The following is a 27,504-nucleotide window of genomic DNA, read 5'->3' as shown; positions in this document are numbered from 1 at the left end:
CATACATGAAGTATATCTATATGATGTAAATAGAATTTGCGAAGGTGAGTCTGGACGCACGCTGTGAGTATCTGGGGGCATTTTGATACATGGATGATGCTGAACTTCAAATTTCTTTGAAGCTATATTGTAAAGACGAAGATATCTGTGCTTCTGTTAAATATTCAAGCATTTAAGTATGTTATTTTTCAAGTTTATAAACTTTTATTTTACCGTTGCGTAACGCGTCAACCAGAGAAATTCTTTTTTCTTTTTTTGGTGTCCTAGGTTAATGTTAATGCATTTTAGATATCCTTTTTTAATTTACGTTCCTGAGGCTTTCATTTCTTTTTCTGACACGCAAATCTGAGTACTGTTAGCATATCCTATACTCATTTCGCAACATACGGATCAAGTTACTTTTGTCACATTGGATTGGAGGTTTGTTGTGTTGTGTGTGTTTTGAGATCTGAGGTTAATCGGATTGGCGAGGATTTATGTCCTCTTTGGTTACAATGTGAGTTGAGGGAAGAAACCTTGTGCAATCTTCAGTTTTTTGTATTGTTTTTTGTAGGTCAACCAACTGGTAAACAAAGTTCATAAACAATAGAAAATGGGCTTATTCAGACCTAATACATTCTAATCTTAAATAAATGGAAATAATTGGGGTTAAAACCTAGAGAAATATGAAATGCAATTGAGCATCGGTATGCTCAGTCTGCAGATGCAAGCCGTCATTAGAGAGTGGTCATGAAGTATCTTCTATATGAGGGTGGATGATATTTTGATGGGCCATGGGAAATTCTGCCAAACCTTTCTGAGGCTACAAAAAAATCTTGCCTATTTTGTGGGGCCATCAAAATTTAATTTGAAAAATCATGTTGTGTAAATTTGCAATTGACCAATATTGTACACTGATGCTAGCAACTGGTACTCTTTCACAAAGAAAGTATACTGCTGTTTTGCAATTTCCAGTCTGTTCTGCTTTAGAAAGCTGCCAGTGATGGTTAGGCCCCCTCTATAAATTGCAAGGGAAGGCTTAACCCCCAAGCCCTGATTTAAGCAACTGTACATTGATTTGAGCTTACAAGCCATTCATTCAGTGGTAGAAGTTACTGATGGAATGAAAACAATGCCATTCTGGCATCAGATGTCGATGAGTACAAGCATTTGGTTTCTTTCAAATGCATCATTAATAGGAATGTTAAGGAGATAAAGGCCTAGGATAGAGTCTTGTGATGCACCTTATAGTCCCAATCAGTCACCAAGTTTGGTGAAATAGCCTGTTACCAATGTGAAGAATGTGAAAAAAGTATTACCATTAATTAATTGCAATATAGCGTATCCCGTAAATTAGAGGCAGGACCATTGCCCAACATTGATTTAAGTAACTGGTGAAGGATAAGAAATTTTTTGACTTGTTTCTTCTCAGGCATGTTCTCTTTAGATGTTCTTTAAGAATCAAATTCTTTGTGGAGTGGTAATTGCTAGATTTGTAAACTACACAATTTTTGACAAACTCTTGTTCCAAGGGTTGTGATGCCCCACACCCCCTATCACTACTAATTGTATTTGTTCTCCATTTCAGAAATCAAAAGACTAATCTGATGAACTTGACTGATGTTACGTCTAACAGAATGAGCAGGCTACATTCTGTTGCAAACCAAGGGTATGTTTATTGGCTATACAGGTGACAATTTTAGACCCCATTTCACATTGTGACAGAAATTTTTGAAAATACAAATATTTTCATCCAGTTACTTTCCGTCCAATTTTCATCTGTTTACCTTTCCGTCCACACATAGCCTACATGACTGGTCAAACTTCAGTGACCGGACATTTTTGAAACAACTCACTAAAGTCTTATTTTCTGAAGATTTGCCATTTCTCTGTGATTTTCGACATGATGAAATTATTATCGCTAGGCAGCAGTAGTAAACAAAGCAAATGAAAAATTGATACCAACTAAATTGCACATATACATAGCTGAATTTCAAGCATTTTCATTTGGCTTTGTGTTTCCGTGTGGATAAAGATATTTTTGAAAACACTCATAGTGTGGACCCATAGTGTGGACCTATAGTGTGGATATTTTTGAATGCAGATAAAAGTAATTGCAGTTTCAAAAATATCAGACAGTGTGTGGATGGGGCCTTAGAGGCGATAGCAGGTGAATGCCTCAATGTACGCCCAATTTATCCAATCACACATGCAAATATCGGTGTGTAAAATATCGCACATGCAAAGCAATAAATTCATGAAGAAAATTTCTTAAAACTCAACAGCCTTAAAGTTCTAAAGTGTATTTTGAAGTTTCTATAAATGTAACATAAATGTAAATGCACTTAACAATTTAAGGTGTTTAAGTTGTCCAAGGTGTTTAAGTGTTCCCCATACAGGATTTAACAAAGGCACCAAAAAGTATGTTTTAGTGAAAAGTAGCCAAATCAAGGCGTGCATCCCTTGATATGAGAATCAAGGGTTTTTCTCTGAATCTAAAATAAAGTGTGTCTGTTCATAAAATCTAAAATTACCCTCCAGCCAAGAGATATCTTGAAAAGTACTACAATTAACCTGAAGGGTGCTATTATTTTTGAAACGGTACAGTGAATTTTTTTATGACAATGGTAAAAAACAAAATGTCACTCTGTTTCTCACCTGGCACAGGAGTTTTTCTGCAAATTGCAATTTTTGAAACTTCATCCATCAATCAAGGGATTTTGTTCAATCATTACCAAAGGCCTGACACAATCCTTTGATTAGGAGAAAAACCCTTGATCTGAGGAAAGTCCTCGTATCCTTGAGTTATTTTCCTTACTATCAAATGGTAAGAAAGCCTCAAAAGAGAGCAAGAACAGTTTCTCCATCAATTTCCTTGGTTTCTGTCTAGTTTGTAGCACAAAACCTCTTTAACACAACCTTAAAGAGGACTTGTCCTCTTTAGAGCAGCACCTTATATTTCTCGATAAATGGAATGAAAAAAGCAGATAAAAAGTTGTTGGTATTCCACACTGTTGCAGGTGCAAGTTTATCACAACATGCAAAATGCGGCACACAGCCTATTTTTATTAATCAAAGACTGAGTTATCGCTTTTCCTATATTATACTGATTAATGGCTTCAGCTACAGCAACATTTAGGACATTTTTTGTATGAAATAATCTAAGCCATATAGGCAGAGCTGAACATGCTTTACTGTATAGAAAAGGATGGTCCCGAGTTTGCCATGATGAGTTTCATGCTTCATGCAATCATGAGGCATTGTCGTAAGATTTTGTTGACATCTTCATTCATCTAGTTTTCAGAATGGTAGCACAGACTCTAGAGGAAGTGTCAGCTCAAGTTATGCTGATCTTCTTGAAGCCAGTGACATTGTGGTATGTTAATTTATCTTTTGAAAATTTAAGATGTTTTGGTTTGTCTTTTTTGCCAATTTGCATACTACTTTATGCTTATAAGTGTCGTACTTTTTGGAATTACAAGGGAATATCAAATTATATTACCTTGAATTTAACACTTCCTTAAGAACATTTACAGGCTGGATCATTTCAAGGGATATTTTAGTATCAATACTGGCCAATTTTCCATATATTCCAATAAAAAGTTATCACTACATATTATGAGCTATATGGGCTACTCTGGGGAGGAAAATGCTGTGTATACTCAAAGGCTATAACGGAGACATATAGGAAATTACTGAACTTCATGACTAGAACCTCACACAAGAATACAATGATTCAAAATGTTGATCCTCAGGCTTCCTACATTTCTGTCTTTCTTGAAGCATTCATCTTCATATTAATTATTTTGATTCTTAAGCATTTTATTTATTCTTTGTTGTTGCTTCTATTGACCATAATGCTAAGGATGGAGAACATAGATAAAAAGTTCTAACACCCCACTGTGGATGGATAACAAAGTTCTGACACTCCACTGTGGGTTTAATTACTCCCTCCACTGTAATAAAAATATAGCCTACCTAAATCTTCTTATAAGGGATGATAATGGGTGAGAGGAAGTCCTAATTTTTTGTAGCATTTGTTGAATAAATTAGACAGTTTAAAAGAGGTATACAATAAAGTGGACATGTGCAAAAAAAGGGTGCTTTTGTAAAATAGAAAGAGGGTGGTTTCAAGAATTTTCTCAGAGTTACATCCATTTACCCCACCTCACTTTGCAGGAACTGGAAATATGCGAGTCTATCCCGTACCTTTGCAGGAACTGGACCTGCACCTGACTTTTCTGAAACTTGGCAGCTATGCAGAGTTTATTTCAACATGTAGTGATAACTTATTTGTGCAGTGATAAAACTGTTGAGAGTTTGAGCATGAAAAATAAAGATTGCAGTAGCTAGAAAAAGCTGATATATAAGCATTATAATATTAAGAACATAACAGTAACAATTACCATACTCTACTAACTCTCTAAAATTTGTTCAGTATCTAGAAAATAATTGCTTTTGTCCTTCCTTTTTCTCCTTTCAGTACTGTTATTAAAATAAAGGTTTAAACCTAAATAACTTTTTTCAATTCTTTTTAAAAGCTTGGGTGAGAGGTGGTGTAATTTGAAAAGTTGACATAGGTAAATATCATACACTACAGCCATGAAAGGCAACTCCCAAATTTCTTATATTTTTTGAATATGTGCAGTGATAAAAATTCGATGAAATAAACCCTGGAGCTCTGCATTAACAAGAAAAAATTTAAATATTATAAAGAATAACTTTGCACAAATTTTTTCCATACCACAGTTAAAAACACAAAAACAAAATACAATATTATATGCCATCCACATCAGAAATAGACATGACATTATACGGTTCTGGCTATGAATGGCATTTAACCAATTACTTTAACAATAACCTCATAAAAGAAACACTGGGACCATGATATACCTTTTTTATCTATTAAGCATGGTAACTGAGTGCATGGTAATTAACTGACTTTTTTAATTGATTCTCTTTTTACATTTTTACATTTTAGATCAGAGATCAGTATGAGGGATCCATACAAGGTCTACCTTTTGGCTGCAATATTGTTACATCAAATCTTCAAAAATGCAAAAGCAAGATGATTCATCCTTACTACAAAATGCTTTCACTGGTAAATTTTTTAATACCTGTTTGCAATTACTTAAGTACCGTATTTGGTTGTGTATAAGACACACCTTTTTTCAAATTATTATTGGCTTTGTTTGAGGGTTTGCTTTTGCATGGTAACATTGACTGTCCCATCATTACCTTTTGAAGGCAAAGTGTTATTTTATAGACAAAATGTTATGATATTTGGAGCTCCTGTTCCCTTAATTCTTACTTTACCACACTTTTACCTGAAAGTTAGTAAAACCTCTCCAGCTGCGATAGAAAATTATCTGACAAAGGCTTTTTTACTCCTAAATGGAAGGGTTGTACTCTGCATTGTCTTAATTGGAGGGCACATCTCTGTAATCATTGTGAAAGTTGTGAATGAAATGGATGACAAACAAGAATTCTATGGATTTTAAGACCTGTAAACGTTATTGATGATTTTGAAGTTGAAATAACATTTTCATATTCTGTGAAGCATAATTTTGCAATAGGGCTGTCTACCCTGGACTAACAATTTTTGAACATAAGAAGTAGGAGTACAACTGTAATGGTTTTTATTGCCATCCATCTTGGCCCGCCTTTTGGGGCACATGAGGTAGCTGTTAAAATTATAAAATTGGATGAGCAAGCTCGCTATTGACTGTCAATGAGTCAAGTCAATGAGTAGCAACTGTCAGATTTTATTTTCATTCGTTCAAAGTGATAACATCAAAAGGTTTACATACGCTCAATGATAATTATGTAAAAATTAGATAGGTAAGTTACAAAATTGACTGAGATATGACCGCTTTAACCCCTTGGCTCTATCCTCATCAAATTCCAGTACTTGATTCTGAAATCCGGCCAAATCAAAAGGTCAGTCAGGAAAGCTCTTTCGCCTGCTATATCCCAGTTAATTTGCTCAAATGTTTTACTGATTTTGCATACTGAAAGGTTTTTCATAATGTTCTGTAGGAGCATGTAGTAAATAGTTAAATTTCCGAAAATGTATTTCTTATGACGTCACACTTGTTTGTCACTCATTTTTAATGCTCTCTCATGTACCCATGCTTTCCGACCTCCTGAATAATATATTTTGCTCCTGCTTGTCCAATTTGAAAACAATCCTTTTCAAATTCTAGATTGCATGGAGACCGTTCGCTCCAAATTCAGTTCATTTTCAGTGCTTTTGGTCAGTCGTCAACTGTGTCTACCCCCTGCTAATCATATCGCTGCTCATGGTCTGGTATATAGCAAGGGTTCTGACATGTCAAGGCAGACTTTCAATGGACCAACCAACACCAACTACAGCACCGACAAGGCCGGTGAGATGCTGGATTTTCATACTCCTGTTTTATCTGCCTAAGTCTCGTAATTTGACTTTCCAGTTGCTGCAATTTCTCCTAATCCAAGAAAGTTGTCCTCCTCTTAATAAAAATTTTTTTGGAACTGAATTTAATATTCTAAAAAGTTTTTATAATTTTTAGAGTTTGATTTTAGAGAAGTTGTTGTTTGCCATTTTTTAAATCATTATTTTAAGAGTACAAATGCCGAATTTTGTCATTTCTTTGCCTGCAGCCAATGACAACAATCGCTCCAATTTCCAATATGACCAACTGGAGCTCTTTAGTACCAGCACAGTCACTGAATGCTACAGCAATTGACCCTTCAGATCCAAAGAAGCCAACTAATTGTCACCATCTTTTCGGCACATACATTGTCCCAGATATACTTTATTTCATAGCTTATATCATTGGGCTGTATCACTTCAGAATTCAAGAAAGCGAAGGACTGTATGCCCTGATGGAAAAGGTAGGGCAAGCTGTATTTTTCACTTTATTTCATATCCGGAAAATCTATAGGAAGTTGATTTTTGCGATGAAGGACTAATTCCTATACTTGATTAGATGACTGAAGGTACGAAGACATTTCGAGGTTGAAATGACCGATACAAAGGAGGAAGTAACTTTAAGTGTCAATGGTCACTACAAGTCCTCTATGACGTGCCCCTTCTTATTTAAACGCCCTCTCTGATATATTAATTGAGTCATTTTGCTTGTTTATTGTTTTGTATTATCTTGACTTGAATATAAAGATAATTCCATCACTTTTTTAAATCTTCAAATGATTATTCGAATTTTGAAACTACAAAAGTTCATCAAATCATTATGGTCATAATCAGTTATACGATATGTTGCAAGTTTTATTTTTCGCTTTTTTCTTATTGCTTATTTCACCATGTATAATTTGTTGTTTTTGTTATTTTATTTTAATTTTCAGTTCTCTGTATCCATTTTAGGTTTATCTGCAAAGCTCTAAGCCTCAGCAAATCACAAGAATGCTACGGTAATTTTAGAATTATTTTTGATAGCTCTGTTTACAGTGGAAATTTGATTTTGACAATATGCCTTATGATGTCATTAAGCGTGAAACTCAGAGTTGCCTTTCTTTCCACAAAAGCATTGAACTATGTTATAGCAATGATTATTTAAAGCCTTATTCAATGTTTTTACTTGGTGTTGATATTATGAAATCTATAATAAGTATAGATTTGTTGGTACTTTATACGCTAGAAAGTATAAATTTATTTCATTTAAGACATTGAAATTCATTAACTTCAATCGTCATTAACATAATTACAACTTAATATAAATTCAGTGCAGCTGTCCTTTCTTTGCCAAAAATATTGCAACAGGCCATTTTTTTACTAAATTGCTAAAAAAATTAAAATTTGTTCGATTATCAGTATCAGTATTCACAGGAATGATTTGACATAGATCATAATTATTGGAAGTTGGTTGTCACGTGAATGAACCATTTGTGTTGTATTTTCAGGTTAAACTTGTACATTGGCTTTTTCTGGCTGCTTTGTGCCACTGGCCTAGCTGTTTACTTTCATTACGTTTTCGGGTTAGCAGCAACTACTGGAATGTCAAATGACAAGCTAATGTGAGTGTTATCGAGCAGGGACGCCGGAAAGACCAAGGGGCAAGGGGGGGGGGCAGGCTCAAGTAAAAGGGCATTTGAAAGATAACTCCCAGTTAACTACAATCAGAATTTCACATGAGTCTCTCTGAATATTATAATTGGCCGGTTTCAAGGGCACGTTCATGAAAAGGGTACTCTGCCCCTCTTGCCCCTCCTATCAAAAGGCAACAGGGGTGGTTGACCCCCCCCCCCCCCCCCGCCCCCCTTCTCCGGCATCTCTGTTATCAAGATAAAATTTAAACTCGTATTCAGTAACAAGCCGCATATAGTAAACTCACTTATAAAAAAATTGCAGACTGACCTTTTCAAAGTTATGAGCAAAAATATTAGAATTATTGTGCTTGAATGTTTTCAAGTTTCTAGATAAGTGCAGAACAAAAGTTTGCGAAAAAATGTAAATGTAAGTTTGCCAAAAAACAAATTAGATTTTGATTTACTGAATTTAAAACACTGCTTTGTAACAATGCACTACGTTCTTTCATAGTGTATGTGTCAATACTTTCTGGGCTGGTTGTGCTATTTTCTTTATCTTAAAGGAAACTCATTTTTATCAGAAACTCACCAGTCTTTTTTCAAAGATTTATCGATGTTTGAAAAACCGTGCGGCCTGTTCCGGAAAAATGCGTTTCTTATATGTGTGTTTTGATTGTATTCTAACTAACCCAAATTAGAAGCTATCTGCATACAAAAGCAGGAAAGTTGTATAAGCTAGAATCCATGCTAAAACATGACAGAAGTGCAAGTGCCACGGAAGCCACAGCAAAAAAGCTAGCTAAATTTGAAGAAGGAGGAACTAAATTTGAAAAAAGCATGCTAATCGCCATATTTCTGCTTTTCCCTGCTATTATCAAATTTTGTGATACCAAAGGCCTATTTGATAAACTGAAAGCATTCAATCATTAAATTATTTAAACCCTCTTCGTTTTGCTTTCCTCAAATCTTTATAGAGCGTATATCTAAAGAAAAGTGGGAATATTTATACCTCGTCTTATAACCAAGTTTTTGCAAATGCTTGGATATTTTTCGTATCAGGGGCAAGGTCCGTAGCTACAAGTGTTTTTAGGGGGTCCGTGCTACTCCAAAAATTTTGAAAACCATTTTTCTAATGAACCCTCTCTTTTGTTCCTATTATTATCAAACAATGGTATTCTCCTAGTAATTTTATCTTTTTTATTATAATTTCATGAGATTATTGGCATTCCTGCTACTGGTATTGGCGTGCTACTTGAGCGTCTCTAGGCAGTAGCACAGTGGACCCAACCCCTCCCCCATGGTGAAAAGTATCTCCGAAGCCCCCATTTTTGTGTACGAAGAATGAGTACTCTTTATACAGAAGAAAGGGCTCTATAAATTGCATAATTGTCTTCGTAATAGCATAGGTCATACAGTGGTCTTCTACGAGAATTCTTCGTACACAGCGACAGACTACCTACCATTTAATTTACATCAACATAGTTTGTAAGGTTTTAGTTTTGACGGTGCAATACATATATGGTGCAGCTCGAAGAGGAGAACGTTGTGGAAAATACTCAATCACAATAGTTTCTTTACGATAAATAAACATACGATATATAGACGATATACAGTCAATTTGAGCATGCTTGAAATGAACTGCTAGTTATTTTGGACATTGTCCTTTATACACATATCACTTTCTTCATGGCTGAATGACAGTTTGACAGTAGGATGTAAGTGACTGACTGTAGTTTGATAGTGAATAACTGTAGTGTGACAGTTTGTAATCAAGCCTTGGAACAAGTAGTCACACTGTTTGATGATTGACATTTGAATCTTCTATCATTTGCTGAAAAGGCAACCATTTTTTTTGTTTCCGACCGCATTTGGCAATTCCTCTTTTGAAGAATTTCAGCAAGATATAGACCATCGGGTCCATTAATGGATTGAGCCAGTACAAGAGACTCATTGCAACAACGCCACGATTTGACTCGTAATTGGTTTTCGTTTTTGTTTTTGTGATAATCCGAAAGCTCAGTGGAAAGGTGCAGAAAACGAAGACTAAAATAAGCGTTATCGCGTATGCAAGGACATACGTGTTTTGAGATGACTGGGCAGCTGACGATGCGATATTGCCACGTTTCGCAAGAAGGTATCCAATAAAGCTGTAAGCCACTGCCAGCACAACTCCACATATCAGTGTGGCAGCGGCCATCAAGTACCTGCGTTTCCCTGAAAAGAGAACTGGTGTCATTGAAATGACCCATATCATCAGCAAGATTAGAATGCATCGTTTTGTAGTCATGATGCGGTTGCAGCTTAGAGGAAACCGGACTGCTGTCAGTCGCTGCAGCGTAATGAAAATCAAATGAAGAGAAGAGCATGTGACCGAAACAGGTGCAACTGTTATATAAATGAAGCTGATATAAGGCTGTAGCTCAGGGTCACCAACAAAAGTAAAGCTGGTGAATAAAGTGCATCCCAAGCAGATAAGCAGGTCGGCAATTGCGAGACTCAAAATCGAAATCTTGAACGGATGGCGACGATCTCTCTCCCTAAGTATCATGGTGATCTGCAGTGTGTTGAGGACGAATCCCGTAGCGCCTATGACCAACAGTCCATAATTATGCCTAGTTTCCATTCTCTCTGTAGCTCACAATTTATCGTTTGAAACACTAACTGTAACCGGTCGTGTCCTTTCTGCCCACAAATGCAATTGAGGTTCATGTTCAGGGGCACATTCACGCTTTTTTATAGAGACATTAACTGCTAAAAATAACATTTTGTACCTGAAGAAAGTGATTGGTTGCGATCTAGTTGACGTAATTAAACTTAGTTTTATGCCAAGAGATTCTTAAAATAAAAATGTTTTTAGGAGATTAATTTATGACAAGAAACATTTTACTTGAAGTCGCTTATTAATTGTATTAAGCATGGTAAAGCTACAACTGATTAAGTTTGGAGAGAGTTTGGCTATTTGTAAATTTCTTTATTTGTTTATGAGTAGGCTTAAGAGGTTTTTGGCGTTGTTTCTTCGGATTTAGGAGTTTTGGCTTTGTTTCTTTGATGTTTTCTTAAAGCTTTGTTTGATGGACAACCATAACCTTTTTAATATAAACACAAGTAGCTGTTAACCAGGTCTCCTGTATTTGTTATTTATTTTAATTTTAATCATTGACGTAATATTGCTTTGTGAATTGTTGTTAAAACTGGTAGGAATTATGAAATCAAGTGCTTCTTTGCTTGAACTTTTGTATGCCGATTTTAATGTCAGCTGCTCTCATGTCATCAAGGGTGAAAAGTTGTATTAATTATGTACTTTGCGTGTGGTACTTAGTCCAGAATAACGATAATATAGTTTGCAAATAAATTGAGTACCAGAATGAGTTTGATTGTTAAAAACACGACGTTTCGAGCATGTACTCGTTATCAAGTGGCTAGAAAAGAAACGAGCCGAGCAAAGAGAAGGCGAGATTTGATAAATAGAAAAGAATGCGAGATGCGACGCAACCGAAAAAACAGAATAGGGGAATGGGAAGAAAGTAATAGATAGATAGAAAAAGAAATTATTGAGGGAAATTAAAATGTTTATTAAGACCATTAGGATAAAGAGCAACGCTAAAAATTAAGCTTTTCTCCAAAGCTAAACATTTTAGGCTAAATTAACGATTCTCCTAAGTCTTCCGTTTGGTGGTGCCTTGCAGTGCATGCAATAAGCCAAGGATGGACATGTCGGCAGTAGAATGATTGGAGGAGTTTAAATGTTTAGATATGTTGCTATCTGCATCGCTTTGGTGTTCTTCTGTGAGATGGATTTTGTTAGCAACATTTCTCAAGTGTTCTCCAAAACGTTTGTTTATTTGATGGGAGGTTTCGCCGATGTAAAGAGATTGCCATTTGGTGCAGATGATGCAGTAAATCACACAGGAAGAAGAACAGTTAAAGTGAGATCTGATGTGGAAGTATTGGTTATGGTTGATGATAGTGGTCGATTGGTTAATGTGTGTGCAAGTACGACTGAGGTGATGTTGGCAGGGGAAAGCACCAGGCTGTTGGGATGTTTGGTTTGAGTTTGTTCTTACCAGGTGGTCCTTTGAATTCTTGTCTCTGCGGAAAGCCAGCAGTGGTGGTGCATTGAAGAGCTTCTTTGTTTCAGTGTCATTTATAAGAATATGGAAATTGTTATAAATAATGTTCTTTATGCTGTTGTTTAGAGGGTGGTAGGTCAAGGTGAAAGGAACGCGGTTGTTGTTGTTTTCTTTGTTGGATTTTAGAAGGGCATCATCTTGAGAAAGTTATTCTACTTTATTGAATGCTGCCTGGGTAATATGGTCAGGATAGTTATTGTTTTTGAACAAAAAAGGCATTTCCTCTGCTTTGAAACAAATTTTCATCATTGGAACAAATACGGCGGAGACGGCGGAGTTGAGAGAAGGGTATCGAGTCTTTGCGTTTCTTAGGATGCGATGAGTCGTAGTTAAGGAGGCAATGAGCATCTGTGGGTTTGTAGTAGATGGATGTGGAGATTTCGTTGCCAGAGATAGTGAGGAGGATGTCCAAAAGAGCAAGCTTTCTTCTGTAATAAAGTGCGTGAACTGTAAGACTGGGTGAAAATTATTGGTGTAATTAATAAACTGTTGAAGATCAGCCAAAGGAAGAGATGTTGCTCCCCAAGCTATGCCTGCCATTTCGTTGGGCCACCAAGAACAGCTTATCTACGAATCATCTAATGGCCTTTTTCCTTGTCTCATCAAAAGATACATCGATGACATCGTAGGAGCAACATCTTTAGAAAACACAACCGAGCAGGAGATAACTTAAAGAAGGAAGCTATTGAGAGTGATTATTATATGCTAGTCCCATCTCAGTAAATTCTTATATGCTAGTTTCACAAATCTCGACAATAAAGGAAGAGAGAAAATTGTTCAAGAAAAGGCCCCTACCCAGAAGGGTACATAAAACAAACATTGATTGTATAGAGTTTCCCATTTTTGCGTAATATCTTCTTTCCAAAGCTGAACAAACGCAGCATTCGATTAGTAACATACACCTTCTGTTGTTCAAAGGTGTGTATTCATTAATTACCGTATTCCTCTAAAGAACGCCGTGGCGTCTATTACAAAGTCTAATTTTTTTTGATGCGGCGTTTAATAGGAGCTGGCAATAATGAGAGGGTGGCGTTTAATAAAAAATTAAAAGTTGAAGAACGAAATAAAAAATGACAAGAAAAGTGCGATAAAAAAAGATAAAAACAGGCTTTAAGCAACGTTTTCTTTTCCCAAAAACACGAAATAAAGATTGTGTGAAAATTTTTTTACGTTATGGAGATGTCAAGGAATGTCAATATCCTTGTTTCGTCGGAGTCCTCGTCTCTATGAGAAACATCTTTAAAGTTTTTCGAATAGTAAGCGTCTAGTAAGCGTATAAACTATTCGCTACTTCTTGTTTGATGTGTTTTCTAATAAACGTCATTTAAAAGAGGACGGCGTTTATCAGAGGACAACGTTTTTTGCAAATGGTTAGCTGAAGGTGCGGCGTTCAATAGAGGGCTGCGTTCATTAGAGGAAATAAGGTATGCCACTTTTTAGCTGTCTGATAGATTACTTCTTGTAACTAAAGAAGGTGATTGGCTATGATCTAGTTGACGTCATTCAACTCATTTTTATACCAAGAGATTCTTAAAATAGAAATGTTTTCCGTAGATTAATTAATGACAAGATAAAGTTTACTTGAAATCACTTATCAATTGCATTAAGCATGACAAGGCTACAGATGATTAATTTTGGAGAGAGTTTGGCTATTGGTAAATTCCTTGATTTGTTTGCAAGTAGGCTTTTACTGTTTCTGGTGTGTTTTCTTGTGTTATGTTTTCTTGTACGAAGAATGAGTACACTATGTGGTGGGATTGATCAGTCTGCAGGTGGCGTTGTTCTGGAAGTTGTCTTTAAGGTCTTTTAGAGTTATGAATGCTTGTCGTTCTGCCATACGTTCTATTCGGTCTTGAATGTTGAGTTTAAAAGGGCGCTTTTGCTGAAAGTTTGATTCTTTTTAGCTTTCTGACCAAATTTTTTTATGTGATTAAGATACTCCAATCTATGGAGAATCTGGGGAAACATATATTTTTCCAAAAAGAACAATATTTGCGACAAAATCAACACTAATCTGGATGCAGGTCAAGTGAAATTATCAAAAATAGTTGTACTGGCTCCCACTTAAAACTGGTAGAGAAGGCCCCTTTCTTATAGGAACCAGTTTCCCTCCCTACCTTTTCTGTGCCTGGCATTGCAAGACTTTAACTCCCCGGGCTGCCCCCCAGTTTTGCTTGGGTGCCCTGAGGCAGATACAAAGCAGGCTGAGAAAGGTCATCTATTACTGGCAACAGCTGTTTAGATTGATATGAGGCCTCTTTTCTATTACTCTAGACGGACCTGACAATGAAGAAGTGCGCCGCATCTCTTATATTTTTGTAGCAACAAATAAACGAATTTCGGGGCTCGGCGACTCTGCACCGTGGCGCCTTAGGCGTCACTGACCATAGGATTTCTAAGCATTTCATGTCAGCAAAAAGTTAAAATCTAACAACCTACAATAGCATCAGAACAGTACCAGCATTCTTTGTACACAACGACCGGTTACCTACCTTCCCCTTGCCCAACTCGCTTTGCCCCCCTATCTTACCTCTCTGGCTACGCTACTGCCTCCAGGGAATTGGAACTAGTTCAAAGGAGATGCCTTCTTAAAATGATTTTGTTTTTAATTTTGCAGTTATCAGTATGGAATAGCGGCTACGCTAGTCATAGCAGAATGTGCTGCTAACTGCGTCATTGTGTCGGTTGTGATCAGTCATGGTAGTCAGTGCCAGCTACTGAAGTACTACCTTGATAGTATAATGAACCGACTGGAGGAGAAAAACACAGAACTACGATATATTATGAAGGTTTGTTGATTTCATCTGCAAACTAACCTCTCTGCTAATCACAGAATATATATTTCTTTCGATAAATCAATCATTCAAGTTTTAGTCTATTGTACAAAAATATCATGAAAGCTACGAAGATAATAAAAATTAAGATATATTTGATTTGCATGTTTGAACAGTAGTGTTAGTCACTTAGATAGCCTATCCAGTCAAAAAGTTGCATCAAATTTAATTGATTTGAAAGATCTTAAAAGATATCTACTAGATCTAAAGTATTCATTAATTTCTAAAGCTTCAGAATTTCCCCTGTTTAAGAAAAGCCGAACAAAGACGAATGGGTTCGGTAACACTGTGACGTCACGATGTTCTACTACGGTTTGCTACGAATCTTCTGATAGCCCGACAATTATTATGTACTTAAAGAGCCTTATAACTGAATAAAAAACATGCACTGCGCCCTAACCTATATGATCAACTTGCTAAGCTGAAAATTATTCTAAATACCGTAACGTACGTAGTAAACAGAATTCAGCTTAGGCCTTGGGGCTTTTCGTACACCACAGTGTCACAAAACCGAACGTTTCTTTTTCACGTAATTCGATTCATTTTTCGAAAGACAAGTGCCTTATTTTGAACAAACATGTCTGAACAAGAGAAACTCTTAGATTCAATTCTTTGTAGTAGTTAACCAAAAAAGGCGATTGCAAGTGTTGGCGGGAGATCCCCTTTAAGTTTTTTCGTATGATTTTACATCGCTAGCAACTTCTCATTTTTCATTTATTTCAGGACATATTAGATGTAAGGCAAAATTTATCAAGAATTAACGGTATTCTCGCATTTAATACGGCATGTGTCGTTTTCAATGTCTGCCTCATGACTCTAGTAGGTATGTACACATAGAAATTTTGAACAATTTGCGCCAAGTCAGTACCACAGTCGGCTTCAAACCAGCAGGTTTACATTCGGTTGTAATAATGCCCCTTATGCCGGGACGAGATATTTGTTAGTTTTTTTTCATTTTTGTTTTGAAATCTTTTTCATTTACACTGATTTCTTCCTCAATGATCTGCATTGTTCCCGCGATTTTCCTCGGTTTTTATGGCTTGATGTTGCAGGGATATTGAAAGGATACTTAAAGGTGAACTGACACGCAAAATTAACTTGACCTCAAATGAAAGCATATCGAGCAAAAATACCTGGTACATTATTATTTTTTTAATATTCAACACAGTTTTCGAGTTATTGAGCGTCAAAGTTAGCTACCGAACATTTCCCGAGCACGGACGAGTTTGCCCGAGCCTTCCGCATAATCGTGACGTCACAAACACCATGTTCACATCACTTGAACAACACGGCAGTCTGGAGGGTGGTACTTTCATGACTTTGCGGATGAGCATCGATACATTAATTGATTAGGTTTTGGCTCCATTCTGACAATGTGATTGGAAAACAGATTATGACTTCTTTACAAACCTTTCATAACAAGATTTGCAAGAATATCGTATTATTCAACGCGTTTGAGGCCCTTCCTCCGTCTTGCAGGACCCAGTGTGTGACGGGCCAACATATCGAATAATGGTAGCGATAAAATATTGGCAGGATTTTTTATTTTCTGGAAACCTAAGTAAAATACTTATATTTTGTTAAATACGGCTGCTGTTTGACTTATTTATCAGGGCTTCCCCCCTCCCCCCAAAAGTTAATCTCTGGTCTTTGATCCTGGTTAACTTCAATATACGCAGTAAAGATTTCGAATTAAAGTCGCTCATTTTCGGCATATTTGTTATTCAATCACATGAAAGATTTTCAGGGGTTATGCACCTGGTACGATCGCTTCGCTATTTGCAGGATAACAACTTAGTAAAATTTTCATCTCCGAGGCCGCTGCCCTCCTGTAACTAGAGTGAACCGATGAGTTTGCAAACCCAAAATAAAATAACGTTCATGATTTATATGGATGTATATCGAAGTAATAATATATTGAATTTATTCGAAAAAGAAGCTAGATTCATGATAAAATGAAAAGATTCTTACATTCGTCCGCATGATTGACTTCAGAATTGAGAATTTCTTCGAGCAGCTAAAAGTGCCTATTCCTTCCAAACATAAATTCCCTCCTAATATAACGCAGTACCAGCCAGCACATATCCTTCGTACATTTCATTAGCCTCGAATTTTCATGAGTCTTGGACCAAAGGCTACGTATATCTCCTCGAATAGTAACTGAACAAGGTGAACTGAACTGTCCAGTCCATGCGTGATTTCCATTCAAGGAATCAAAACATGGTGTTTGTGACGTCACACGCACTGGGTCACATGAAATGCCGACAATGGTCGAACACTCAACGATAATTTCATGACATTTAGGGCGGAATTGCGTCAAAACGGACAATAATAATTAACCGAAAACTTGAAATTAAGATTCCATGCATCGTTTTCTGCATTATATCAAAAAATAGTTTTGCGTGTCAGTTCACCTTTAACAGGGATGGAAATTCTTTAATGCTATAATTTAGCTATATTTTAGAGCTTGTATTATTTTTTACACATTTTTGTTTAATGATTGCAAGATAGTTGTTGTAAATTGCCTTATAAAGGTTTAATTTACTCCTCTTACATAACACCAAGCCTTTTTATGTTGCTCAAATTATTAATACGTTTAATGTATGTTTCAAGGGATCTGTCTGCCTTCTAAAGGCTTTTGACCTAGGTATTCTTCCGAAAAAATGATTTTTCCACGATTTTAACTGATTGATCAATTTTCGGATTTATTTTGTAGGTTTTATTCTGCTGGTTACAAACAAATTAGATTATCGTGATTTGTGGATATATCGTTCGTGTTTTTTTGTTTTATGGAGCGTCATTTTGGCATTCAGTGTGATACAAGTAAGTATTAATGTATTTATTATTCACAATGGAGAAAGGAAACGATTCTATTTAACATGTTTCGATGGCCATTTATATTTCCTATTGGTTCGGCTATACAACAGACCTATTGTAAAATAACCAATCCGCTAATTCTCAATCATAAACACGCTGCGGAGCTTGTTGTTTACTCTGAACAATTGAATGGTGGAGCATAGTGCCTTTAAAGCGGAAATTTCATCTATAATACTTCTAGATAAGAACTTCAGATAAGAGGGTGAAGTATGATAACTCCGGTGGTATTATTCAGAGCAAAAGCCTGCGTCCATGCATGAAAGCAACGATAAGCTGTTTTTATGCTGGTGGATCATAACAAAGCCACATCATTTGAACCAGGTATTAAAAGAACCGAATATTATTGCACCAATGTCGAGGGCTGTTTACTATCTAATCTACTGACAACAGGGTTCTGTCCATTTTAAGTTCGTATTCGCCGACCTTTAAAGTAGAAACATTTGTGTAGATAAAGCGAAACGTAGAGCTGTTGAATGTGGGATGGGGATAGGGGCTAGCTCTAGGATGCTTCAGTGTGTTCTACCCTATATGTTACAAATTAATGACCACTTTAGCACCCTAGATATTAGCACCCCTCATTTTACAGCACATGCACCAAAACTGCACAGTGCATTGTTATTTGGATACTACCAATGTCAAAAGGGGAAAGGGTTTTGGAATAATCGGCCAATTTTATTTTGAGAGTTTGCGGAAGTTTAAAGAGGGCTCAAATCAATAACACAGTTTTTCCATTTTGAATCCTGCGTTTTTGGCAGAATTTGTTACAACAGTTTTAAGTTGAACACTTAAAAGCAAGTAGTGGTTAACGTAATACCACACATGTGCTGTTAAATTTGCAAAATTTAACACTCTAAATGTATCTAAGATCGCCTAAATTCTGTCAACTGCACATACATTTCTTGGGTAAAAGGGTAGGAAGTCTCTATCCGACTTTCTGAAAGCTATTTAACGGACTTCAAATAAAGCATACACAATGGGTTGGTTTTCAGCTCATCATTAAACGTATTGAACCATCACAGAACATTTTTATAGGAAGTATCAAAGAAAGAAACTTGCTCATTGGTTAATTTGAGTTATTGTTGCTCCGTATTGGGTATTAGCAGTAAATGTAAAATTAAAAGCTCGCAAAAGGTACAAAATTGAGCAGCAAGAATGATTATGAACGGTGCTTATTATGCTACCGCGGCCCCACTTTTCCAAAATCTAGACTGGCCAACAATTCCTAATCTTATGTATAAATCTTTGAATAAGTTTGCATCCGAATTCATGCGAAGTTTATTCACAAGATGTTCAGAAAGAAAAGGTCGTGTACTACGTTCAACTGATACAGATCTAAAGTTACCACTTTTAATGAGAGTTGGACAAAAGTCGTTCTTATATCGAAGGGCCAGCATAAGTAGGGAGAACTAAAGTCGCACGATGACCCTCCCCCAGTTTTCAAACAGCTATCACAAGATCAAGTCAACGAATTGAGCTAGAGCTAGTGTTTCTTTGCACTTATTTCCTCTACTTTGTTCAATTAGCTAAAAAGATCGTGATTAAGTATTTTTACCGCTATGTTGTTAGTTTGTTATATATAATAACTTTGCTTTTAATGTGTCGGTTTGAAAGCAGTACTGGTACTGAGACTTTTTTGTATCAGTCAATAAATCTCATTAAATGAATATTAAAAAAAGGAAGTCTGTAGGCCAGATTTAATGTGAATCCCTGCCAATCTGAATCTCATTTAAGGTGCCTGATGGTGGTTCTGGCCTATTTTATTTTTGTTTATCACGATCTCATAACTGAAGAAAAGATGACCTTGATACAGACTTTTCATTGTTGCAGATTTTCTTTCTTTAGTTGTAAAAATGGCAATCGAGCTTATCAGAAAGAACCTGCTTAAGAGTGTCTTTTCCATTTCTTTCTTCTTTGCATAGTTATTTTGAATGCTGTTCATAATTTGCTTCTAGCAGTTTAAATGTTTATTTTTAGCCAGCCCGATTGACAGCGTGTGGTGCAAAGCTAAAAGACAAAGCCCTCGTGATAAGAGTCTTTGGTTATCATACACACACACAGTTGGATATCGATTCATTTTTAACTTTTTTACATTTGGTGGATCTCAAGGTATTTTCATACATCTCATAACACGTACTGAGAATGATTATTAGATTAAATATTTGCTATTTATCAGTGCTGAAAAATCAAACAAACCATTCCACATTTTCCAACATTCGCTGCAAGTTTTGCTTCCATTACTATCATCTAACCAGCACCAGTGCAAAAATTCTTTTTACGATATCCTATCGCTTTCATGATCTTATTTAGAACAGGATTTCTTCGAAGCAGAGAAGCATTGGATGAAGTTCAAGCGTGGGAAAGCATGCCAATGCAGAATTGCAGATCTTTTTCATTTTGGCAGTGTCATAAATTAAGAAGCAAAAGTTGTCAGAATTTAGTGAACACCAATTCAAATTACTACCTCATTTTGAAAAATACTCCAAACATCTTTGTATAGAGTTTTGACTTAATTTTCAGATTAAGAAGTTTTAATCGCATAGAAGAGTTCATGATGCTAGTAATACAATAGACTCATGTTCTTTATTGATTTGGTCCACTCATATCACTCATATTGATTTTAAGATGATTCTAAATCTAAAAGTGTCATAAGAGATTTGACCACAATTAACAACTTGTGGTGCAGAGTTCATTTGCAAGGACATTCACTGTCAAAGAGCTTCTTGGTTTTCAAATATTATTTCTTTATAAAATCAACCCTACAGGAACATTACGATTGACTAAATTAATAGTGAAGTGGAATTCTAAGATGAACTCAAGAAGTCATACATTGAAATTTGGAGTCATTTGTTAAGTGAGGTCATAAATTTGATTGGTGTATTGACTTCAAAGCTGTCAAGCTTTGATATCACAATTTTTTTCTAGGCCAAACTGTTTACAATACCAGTGAAGCCACAATATCTTTGGGGTATTCTTGTTATTGCAACACAAGTGATGATTGTTGTTGTGCAAATGGCTGATTTTGTTCCCGAAAACAATTGGTTTTGACTTCTTCATTCAACTATTGAACTTTTACTGGAATGTATCAACCGTGACACAGAATTTTATTGCACCCTTAGAAGGGAAGTATAAGATCAAACTCTGGAAAAAAATATTTAAGGCTCAAGAAAACTCTCACCTTAACACAAGCACTTTTATAGACAGTATATTATGTAAATATCTTACAAGTGCCGTACATGCTTCTTGTGCCTGGTTATTTTATTCTGGATAGAAAATTTTCTGCTGTAAAAAACATTCACTGCTGTGGAAAACCAGTCTCCGCATTTTTCTTTAAAGTTTTATGAAATTTATAGAATGATAATAATTTTTCACTGGAGCTAGGATTATTTTTCAATTTCAATTACTGGTTTTGTCTGTATATCATTGAGTTTCTTATTTTACAACATTTATCTTTGACACACTGTTTTGGAAAAATTTTACTAACCATTTTACAAAAGCTTTGTGTTAAGAATATCCTGGGAGATTTCATGTAAAATTCAAAAGCTGACTTGTTTGCCAGTTTACTGTTTCAGATTTAGCATTCTTCAGACTTTGATATCAGCAGTGAATATTATAATTTTTAGAAAGAGTTAAGGTTGCTGTAAAGCCATCAACATTACATGTATTCAAATGGTCCTTGACATCCATTATGTGTCAGTGTAGATTTGATTGTTTACCTATAGTTTTCTTAATGTGATTGGTATGGGTATAATGCTGGTAATATACATATAAAGATAGAAAAATAGAATACTCTAAGCCTTGAAAAATGTGATGGAAGTTGGGAATCATCAGACCTGTTTTTCTCTTGATTTCATCGCTTTCACATGGTTTTTACAATCTATTTGCCCCTCATTTAATTGTTGCAGTTAAATTAAACTGTTAGCTGCTGATTTTCTAAATTCGTGAAAATTTACAAAATTGTATGATTTTGTCAACCCTGTGAACTTCAATGTGTATCTAAAATATTTGCCACTCTTAAGTCGACATAATACCAATTAGCTAAGTTAATTGGTGCAAGCTAGGTTGCAAGAGAATTTGAAGTCACTGTCATTTTTCAATTTGTAAACAAATCCCTAAAAATTTTGTCAACATAATGGTTTTCAGTTTTCCTCTTTCTCATTTTCCCACAATAACAAAACTTTAAAATATTGACAAAACTATACCATTTATTCCCCAGTCCCAACTTCCTTCAAACAGGCTTTGAGAAAGAAAATGTATATTTATTTTGATAAAATTGTTCTTACTGTTTTGGTATGAGAAAATGAAAATAATTTATAATTTTTTGAAAAGAAATATTTTTGCCTTACCTTTCAACAACAGATGATGTTTTTCTTAGCATTTATTTTTTCTCAACAGTTAGGTTTTTACCTATTGTATAGACTGAATAACGTCAGTTATATTTATATGAGAATTGCCAAGAAGTAGGGTTATCAAAAGAATTGCCAAATAGCTGTGGATTGAGTAAAGATACTTTACACACAGAGTCATTTCAGAATCAAAGCTAAAATTAACTGAAAGTAAAAATGAAAAGAGGAAAAAAATTCAACCTGATAAATTTGGGTTTTTATTCTAAATCATAAAACTATGATATATATTTTCTAAAATGAACCCTCCTATGATATTCAGCAGATCAATTCAATTTATTTCATACCTTGGTACATTATTACCAAATTACAAAATTAATAATGAAAGCAAGAGACTTCATAGAGTTTTATAAAAAATGTATTTTGTTATAAAAGCAGTGTGGCAAGGAAAGAGGTGAAAGAAAAGTGTTGAAAAAGGGCACAGTACTGATGTTGAGAAATTGTTTGTGAAGATATGCCTTGTGTGCTCCTTCCTCCAAACCCAATCATCTGCATCATACATGTATGAAAACACCCATACCCTAATTAACCTTAAAGAAGAGTACTAGAATATTTTAGCAAGGCAGTATATTTTGTATAAATGTATATTTAAACAAGAAAAATTAATTTCACTCAAAGAGTATCGATAGTCATTTTCTATTTCAAAACAATCTGCTTTGTTATATATTTGAAATTCAATTAGAAGATTGAAGGCTTTCTAAACTGATTACTGTATAACACATTTCGATTTGTTTTCTTCAGAAGTATCTTCAACATTTTCATTTTCAAGTAAATCTTTATAAGTGGCAAGTTCTTCTGCTCTAGACATCAGTTTATTTACTTCTTTGTAGATACGAGCTTGCATCTGGCCTGGTGGAAGTGATGTTACTATCCTGAGATATAGTTGTACTGATTTCTGATAATTTTCCAAGGCTAATCCAAATTTCTTTTCTTCATCAAAACTTTCTGCACGTTGACTGACTTTAAAAGCCTCTTCGATCTCTGGTATATCTGTGAATTTCCCTTGCAATGAATGCTGTCGTCTTAAGGGCTGTCTCTGTTGCTGTTTCTTGTAAAGTTTTAATTGTTCAGCTCTATTAATGTATTGGTTCACTTTCTGTCTGATTGCTTCCTTCTTTGAATGATCTCTCTCATAGTCAATAGCTGGCAAGAAAAAGTCCAATGCACTACAGTAGTATTTCACAGCTTCTTCAAAATCACCTTGAGTGTCAAACTGAACTGCTTTGGTAACAATGCTTATAGCTTTTTCTAGACACCCTGCAGTGGGTGCATGGGCAAGGTCAACAAATTCATGGCTAAAAAATTTACTGAATGATAACCTGTGACTTGGATCTCGTTGCAGCAGCCCTGTGATTAGATCTCTACACTGAGGAGAAATTGGTGGATCTGAAGGAATTCTTATAGGATCCTTAGACAATATTTTCATTTCAAGCTCCTCGTATGTCCGTGAAGCAAATGGTGCATAACCAAAGAGTGTCTCAAAAAGAATAACTCCAACAGACCATAGGTCAACAGATGCATCATAGCTATCTGAACAAAACATCTCAACTGCCATGTAGAGAGGACTTCCCCTTAGATTATCTCTTCCTTCCTTGCCTAACAGCTGTTGTGCAAAACCAAAATCTCCAACCTTTAGTATTGGGTCTGTTTTTGAATACAATAATAGGTTCTGTGGCTTTAAATCCATGTGAGCAATATTTTGTTCATGAATAAACTGTAATGCAAGGGCAAGTTGCCTTAAGAATTTCCTGGCAACTCTCTCGGGCAGCCTGACATACCTCCGTAAAAACATGGAAAGGTCGCCACCACTGCAGTACTCGAGAACAAGAAAAACATTGTCATTATTCCACTGGAAGTCTTTTAACTTAACTATATGTTCATGATTGATGCCTTTCAGTATTTCGATCTCACGGACAAGATTGTCACCGGATGATTTGCTAAGTCTCTTTCGTTCTATGCATTTGACTGCAACAACTTCGCGCGTGTCCCCCTTTCTATACCCTTTGTAAACAGTTGCATACGTACCTTGGCCCAGTTTCTCACTCAGTACAAAATCTGTCATTCGTGGAGGGCCATACGGACTAAGCTGCCTGTAAAAACTCGAAGAAGACCTGCTTGGACTTGCAGCCATGACCGAACAGAAAACAAAGTTTCGAAATCCTAAAAGGAGGTAACGATGAGATCGAGAATGCTCGTCGAATGAATACGAGGTAGGTTACTTGGCAACTTGTTGCTATGAAACTTTAATTAATATTGATCAAAGATCATTTGAGAAGCAGCAAGCCGTGAGAGAAGATTGAAAATGCATCGTGCATATCAACCAATAACCCCTGCCAACAACAAATTATTGAAGAAGAGATGGGACACTACACGTTTCCACTTTCATAGGAAAAAGGTAAAACAGCTGTATTTCATGATCAAAGCCTATAGAGCGTGTTATTTTCCTGCTTCTTGGTCATTTGGGCCTATGCCATGTGTGGTTTCTTATTCCCTATGTTGCCCGAAAAATGTACTTTCAAATTCTAGAACAGCAAACTCAAGTATATTTTCAGGATTTTCATGTTATTCATGTTGTTATTTTCGTGTTGGCATGTTATTCAATTTTATAATTGATTTTGTCTTGGTAACAGGTGTCCATATACACACGTACAATAAACTGTTTTAGAAAAACGATATTGAAATTGACACAAGTAAGGAATCCAAAACAAATCAATTTTCGTTTATATCTTTATTAATTGGTTGTTTTTGTTTATGTTTAACAGGTAGACCAAGCAGCTCCTGTCATAGATAACAAGCCTCCAAAGACATACATGCATCTGCATCTGAAATTAAAAAATTTGCAGGTAATTGTTCAGACTTGAAGAAAACTATTCCGTTTCTTTTATACCGTTTCTTTTATGCTTCATTTGTGCCTTTTTCCCCCTTTTCTATTGGCTGAGTAATTTTAATTGTTTGAACTGATGACAGTTAACATTTCCATTAATAATTCATTTTATAGATAGAGGAAGAAAGACTAGCCGAAGTTGAACGAGACAACAGGATTCTTCTTGAGAAAATGTCATATATTATGAGAACACGGGGCAGTGTTGACAACAGGAATTATTATCAGCAGAAAAGTCTAAACAAAACAAAAAGACAGAGAGAGCTTCTCAGACTAACACATGAAAACCAGGTTTTTCAACGTTTTGTTTAGATATTTTGCAGCCTGATATCCAGTTATCGTAAATCCTTTTTTGTCTCTGGGTATAATGAAATCTTTTATTCTTCGACCTCTTGCACACAATCATTGAAGCTTATTTTACAGATGAAACATCTGTATTCATTTATCTCTTAAAATATTTTCTTAAATTCTTCTTGTACGCTTAAGAAACTAAAGGACAAAACTGAAAAAAATTTTCATCTGTATGTGGAATGCAAAATATTTCCCTTGGTCAAGGAATTTCTTACAACCTGATAAACAGGTTTTTGTATATATATATATATATCTATGTGAGCAATATTGACATTCAATATTCTTCACTCATTACATTTATTGCTATCCATTTAAAGCATATATTTTTAAAACCTGCTTCATTGTTTTATAGGCAATTCTAAAGAGAATAACTGCAAAAGAGCCCCATTACAATCATGCTGAATGGGTGAGTTTTTTCTATTGACCTTTTTTAGAAAAAAGTATAGGTTAAATAAGGTTTTTTAAATATATTTGTCTTTAATGTACAAAGAGCTGGAATTATTGTAGTATAGTTTCCCAAAACTTTGTCATTTCTGACATATATTCAGCTTATAATAGAAAAACAAAATGGTGGAATAACAATTTGGTACAATCTGATGGTAATTATGATAATCTAGCAATCATCATGCTTAGAAAATTTTTAATAAGGATGATGTTTCTCCTTTGCATAGATAGCTTATAAAAGGCCATTTTGTTTTACATGACTGATTTCCCTTGCCAGTATCCTAACTTATTTGTGCTGTCCAAGGATTGTTCGTGCAAAAATGTGTTTTGTAAGAACTATTGGACAAATGTATTGCTCTGCTGATATGTCAGGTTTCTAATGAAACCATAACGGCTTGACCTTTAAGAAGTGTCAGCATTTCTTCAGTATTAACATTCATTTTAATCTCAAATAATTCTACTCTCGGTTAGTTTGCAAACTGAGGATAATGCCACATCACATCTAGATACCTGAAGATTAAGAATTTGTCAAAACAAGGATCATGAATCAACAGGAATATCTAGGCAAATTTAATGGAACAGACAAAAAGCCATACATAAAGTTTACTAGAAATTTTGATACTAGGAATGTCACCAAAAGATAATTGACAGAGATGTATCTAGGCTCTAAGTAGAAAGTATCATTTGATAGTATTTAAACAAGATGAACCAATCAAATAAGTTTAGAGTATACTTAGAATATATCTAAACAAGGAGAAAATATTTAGGCTATGGTTTTACATAAGCTGAATTTAATAAAATTTCATTATAGGAAGAAGATTGGCAAATAAAGCAGAGATATATGGATAATATATCAAAATATCCAAAGTATTGGCACAAGAAAGTGAAACAAGAACTATCACCCATTTCACCACGAACCAGCAGCAAGGCTAAACGTTCTAGTGCCACTACTCAGAAGAAGACTGATGAGCAGGCAGCAGAGGCTGAAGATAAAGTCAAAACTGATGATGCTGGTCAAGAGAATGGCTCTGAAGATGCAAAGGAAGGTCAAAATTCTAGTGAAACTCAGCAGAAGGATGAAAATGAAGACAAAAGCGAGACTAAAGAGGAAGCAAACAATGAAGATGATGATGGAGAAAAAAAAGATTCTGAAGAGGCTGCTAAGAATGATGCTGATAATGAAAATGAAAATGCTGATGGAGAGGCAGAAGGAGAAGCAGAAGGAGAAGCAGAAGGAGAAGCAGAAGGTCAACAGAAAGTTGCTGATACTGAATAAATTCAGAATTTAGATAATTCATTACTGTAAATATATATGAACAAGTACCTTAAAACATCTTTACATATTATGCCATTTTTAATCTTTAGTTAATTGTATAATCTTTTTACAATTGAAAATTAGTACTATGCTTACACTTTTGATAGACTGCCAAGTAGCTTTGGTGCCTTTGAATTTTATATTTATTTGTGTGTATCACTGTCAGACAGCTAAGTTAGTTCATTAGCCTATTTCCTCAATATTAAACTTTTTTGCCATATATATTGCGTTATGCAGTAACAATGAAATAGTTATCAGTAGTCTGTTG

At 35.4% G+C, this 27,504-nt stretch overlaps 3 protein-coding genes across 3 annotated transcripts; 2 read left to right on the top strand and 1 right to left on the bottom strand.

The window, feature by feature from the left end:
• LOC135684934 (uncharacterized) lies at positions 1-22,281 on the top strand. The gene is made up of 13 exons (XM_065200642.2): positions 1-176; positions 1,568-1,648; positions 3,277-3,355; positions 4,961-5,080; positions 6,186-6,368; positions 6,622-6,855; positions 7,343-7,389; positions 7,879-7,992; positions 14,752-14,923; positions 15,692-15,791; positions 17,685-17,791; positions 19,820-19,951; positions 20,768-22,281. Exons 2-13 carry the CDS (start codon positions 1,587-1,589, stop codon positions 20,888-20,890), a joined length of 1,473 nt encoding a protein of 490 aa, XP_065056714.2. The 5' UTR covers positions 1-176; positions 1,568-1,586; the 3' UTR covers positions 20,891-22,281.
• A 148-nt stretch (positions 22,282-22,429) lies between these two features.
• LOC135684935 (serine/threonine-protein kinase ULK3) lies at positions 22,430-24,417 on the bottom strand. Its single transcript, XM_065200645.2, has one exon. The coding sequence runs from the start codon at positions 24,374-24,376 to the stop codon at positions 22,952-22,954; it is 1,425 nt and encodes a 474-aa protein (XP_065056717.2). The 5' UTR covers positions 24,377-24,417; the 3' UTR covers positions 22,430-22,951.
• A 65-nt stretch (positions 24,418-24,482) lies between these two features.
• Positions 24,483-27,496, top strand: LOC135684938 (sperm axonemal maintenance protein CFAP97D1). Its single transcript, XM_065200648.2, has 5 exons — positions 24,483-24,640; positions 25,008-25,088; positions 25,244-25,417; positions 25,830-25,883; positions 26,733-27,496. Exons 1-5 carry the CDS (start codon positions 24,548-24,550, stop codon positions 27,195-27,197), a joined length of 867 nt encoding a protein of 288 aa, XP_065056720.2. The 5' UTR covers positions 24,483-24,547; the 3' UTR covers positions 27,198-27,496.
• The last annotated feature ends 8 nt before the right edge of the window (positions 27,497-27,504 follow it).

The sequence above is a fragment of the Rhopilema esculentum genome, chromosome 21 (genome assembly GCF_057945365.1).
Source record: "Rhopilema esculentum isolate cy_ngs chromosome 21, ASM5794536v1, whole genome shotgun sequence".
Taxonomy (NCBI): domain Eukaryota; kingdom Metazoa; phylum Cnidaria; class Scyphozoa; order Rhizostomeae; family Rhizostomatidae; genus Rhopilema; species Rhopilema esculentum.
The sequence above is the reverse complement of the archived record's forward strand: the minus strand, read 5'-3'. Positions and strand labels throughout refer to the sequence as shown.

Coding starts and splice junctions, on each gene's coding strand:
- LOC135684934 (XM_065200642.2), top strand. CDS start 1,587: ATGAACTTGACTGATGTTACGTCTAACAGAATGAGCAGGCTACATTCT. Junction 3,356..4,960: donor TTGAAGCCAGTGACATTGTG/GTATGTTAATTT, acceptor TTTACATTTTAG/ATCAGAGATCAGTATGAGGG. Junction 17,792..19,819: donor TGGCATTCAGTGTGATACAA/GTAAGTATTAAT, acceptor GTTTATTTTTAG/CCAGCCCGATTGACAGCGTG.
- LOC135684935 (XM_065200645.2), bottom strand. CDS start 24,376: ATGGCTGCAAGTCCAAGCAGGTCTTCTTCGAGTTTTTACAGGCAGCTT.
- LOC135684938 (XM_065200648.2), top strand. CDS start 24,548: ATGCATCGTGCATATCAACCAATAACCCCTGCCAACAACAAATTATTG. Junction 24,641..25,007: donor TCCACTTTCATAGGAAAAAG/GTAAAACAGCTG, acceptor TATGTTTAACAG/GTAGACCAAGCAGCTCCTGT. Junction 25,884..26,732: donor ATTACAATCATGCTGAATGG/GTGAGTTTTTTC, acceptor ATTTCATTATAG/GAAGAAGATTGGCAAATAAA.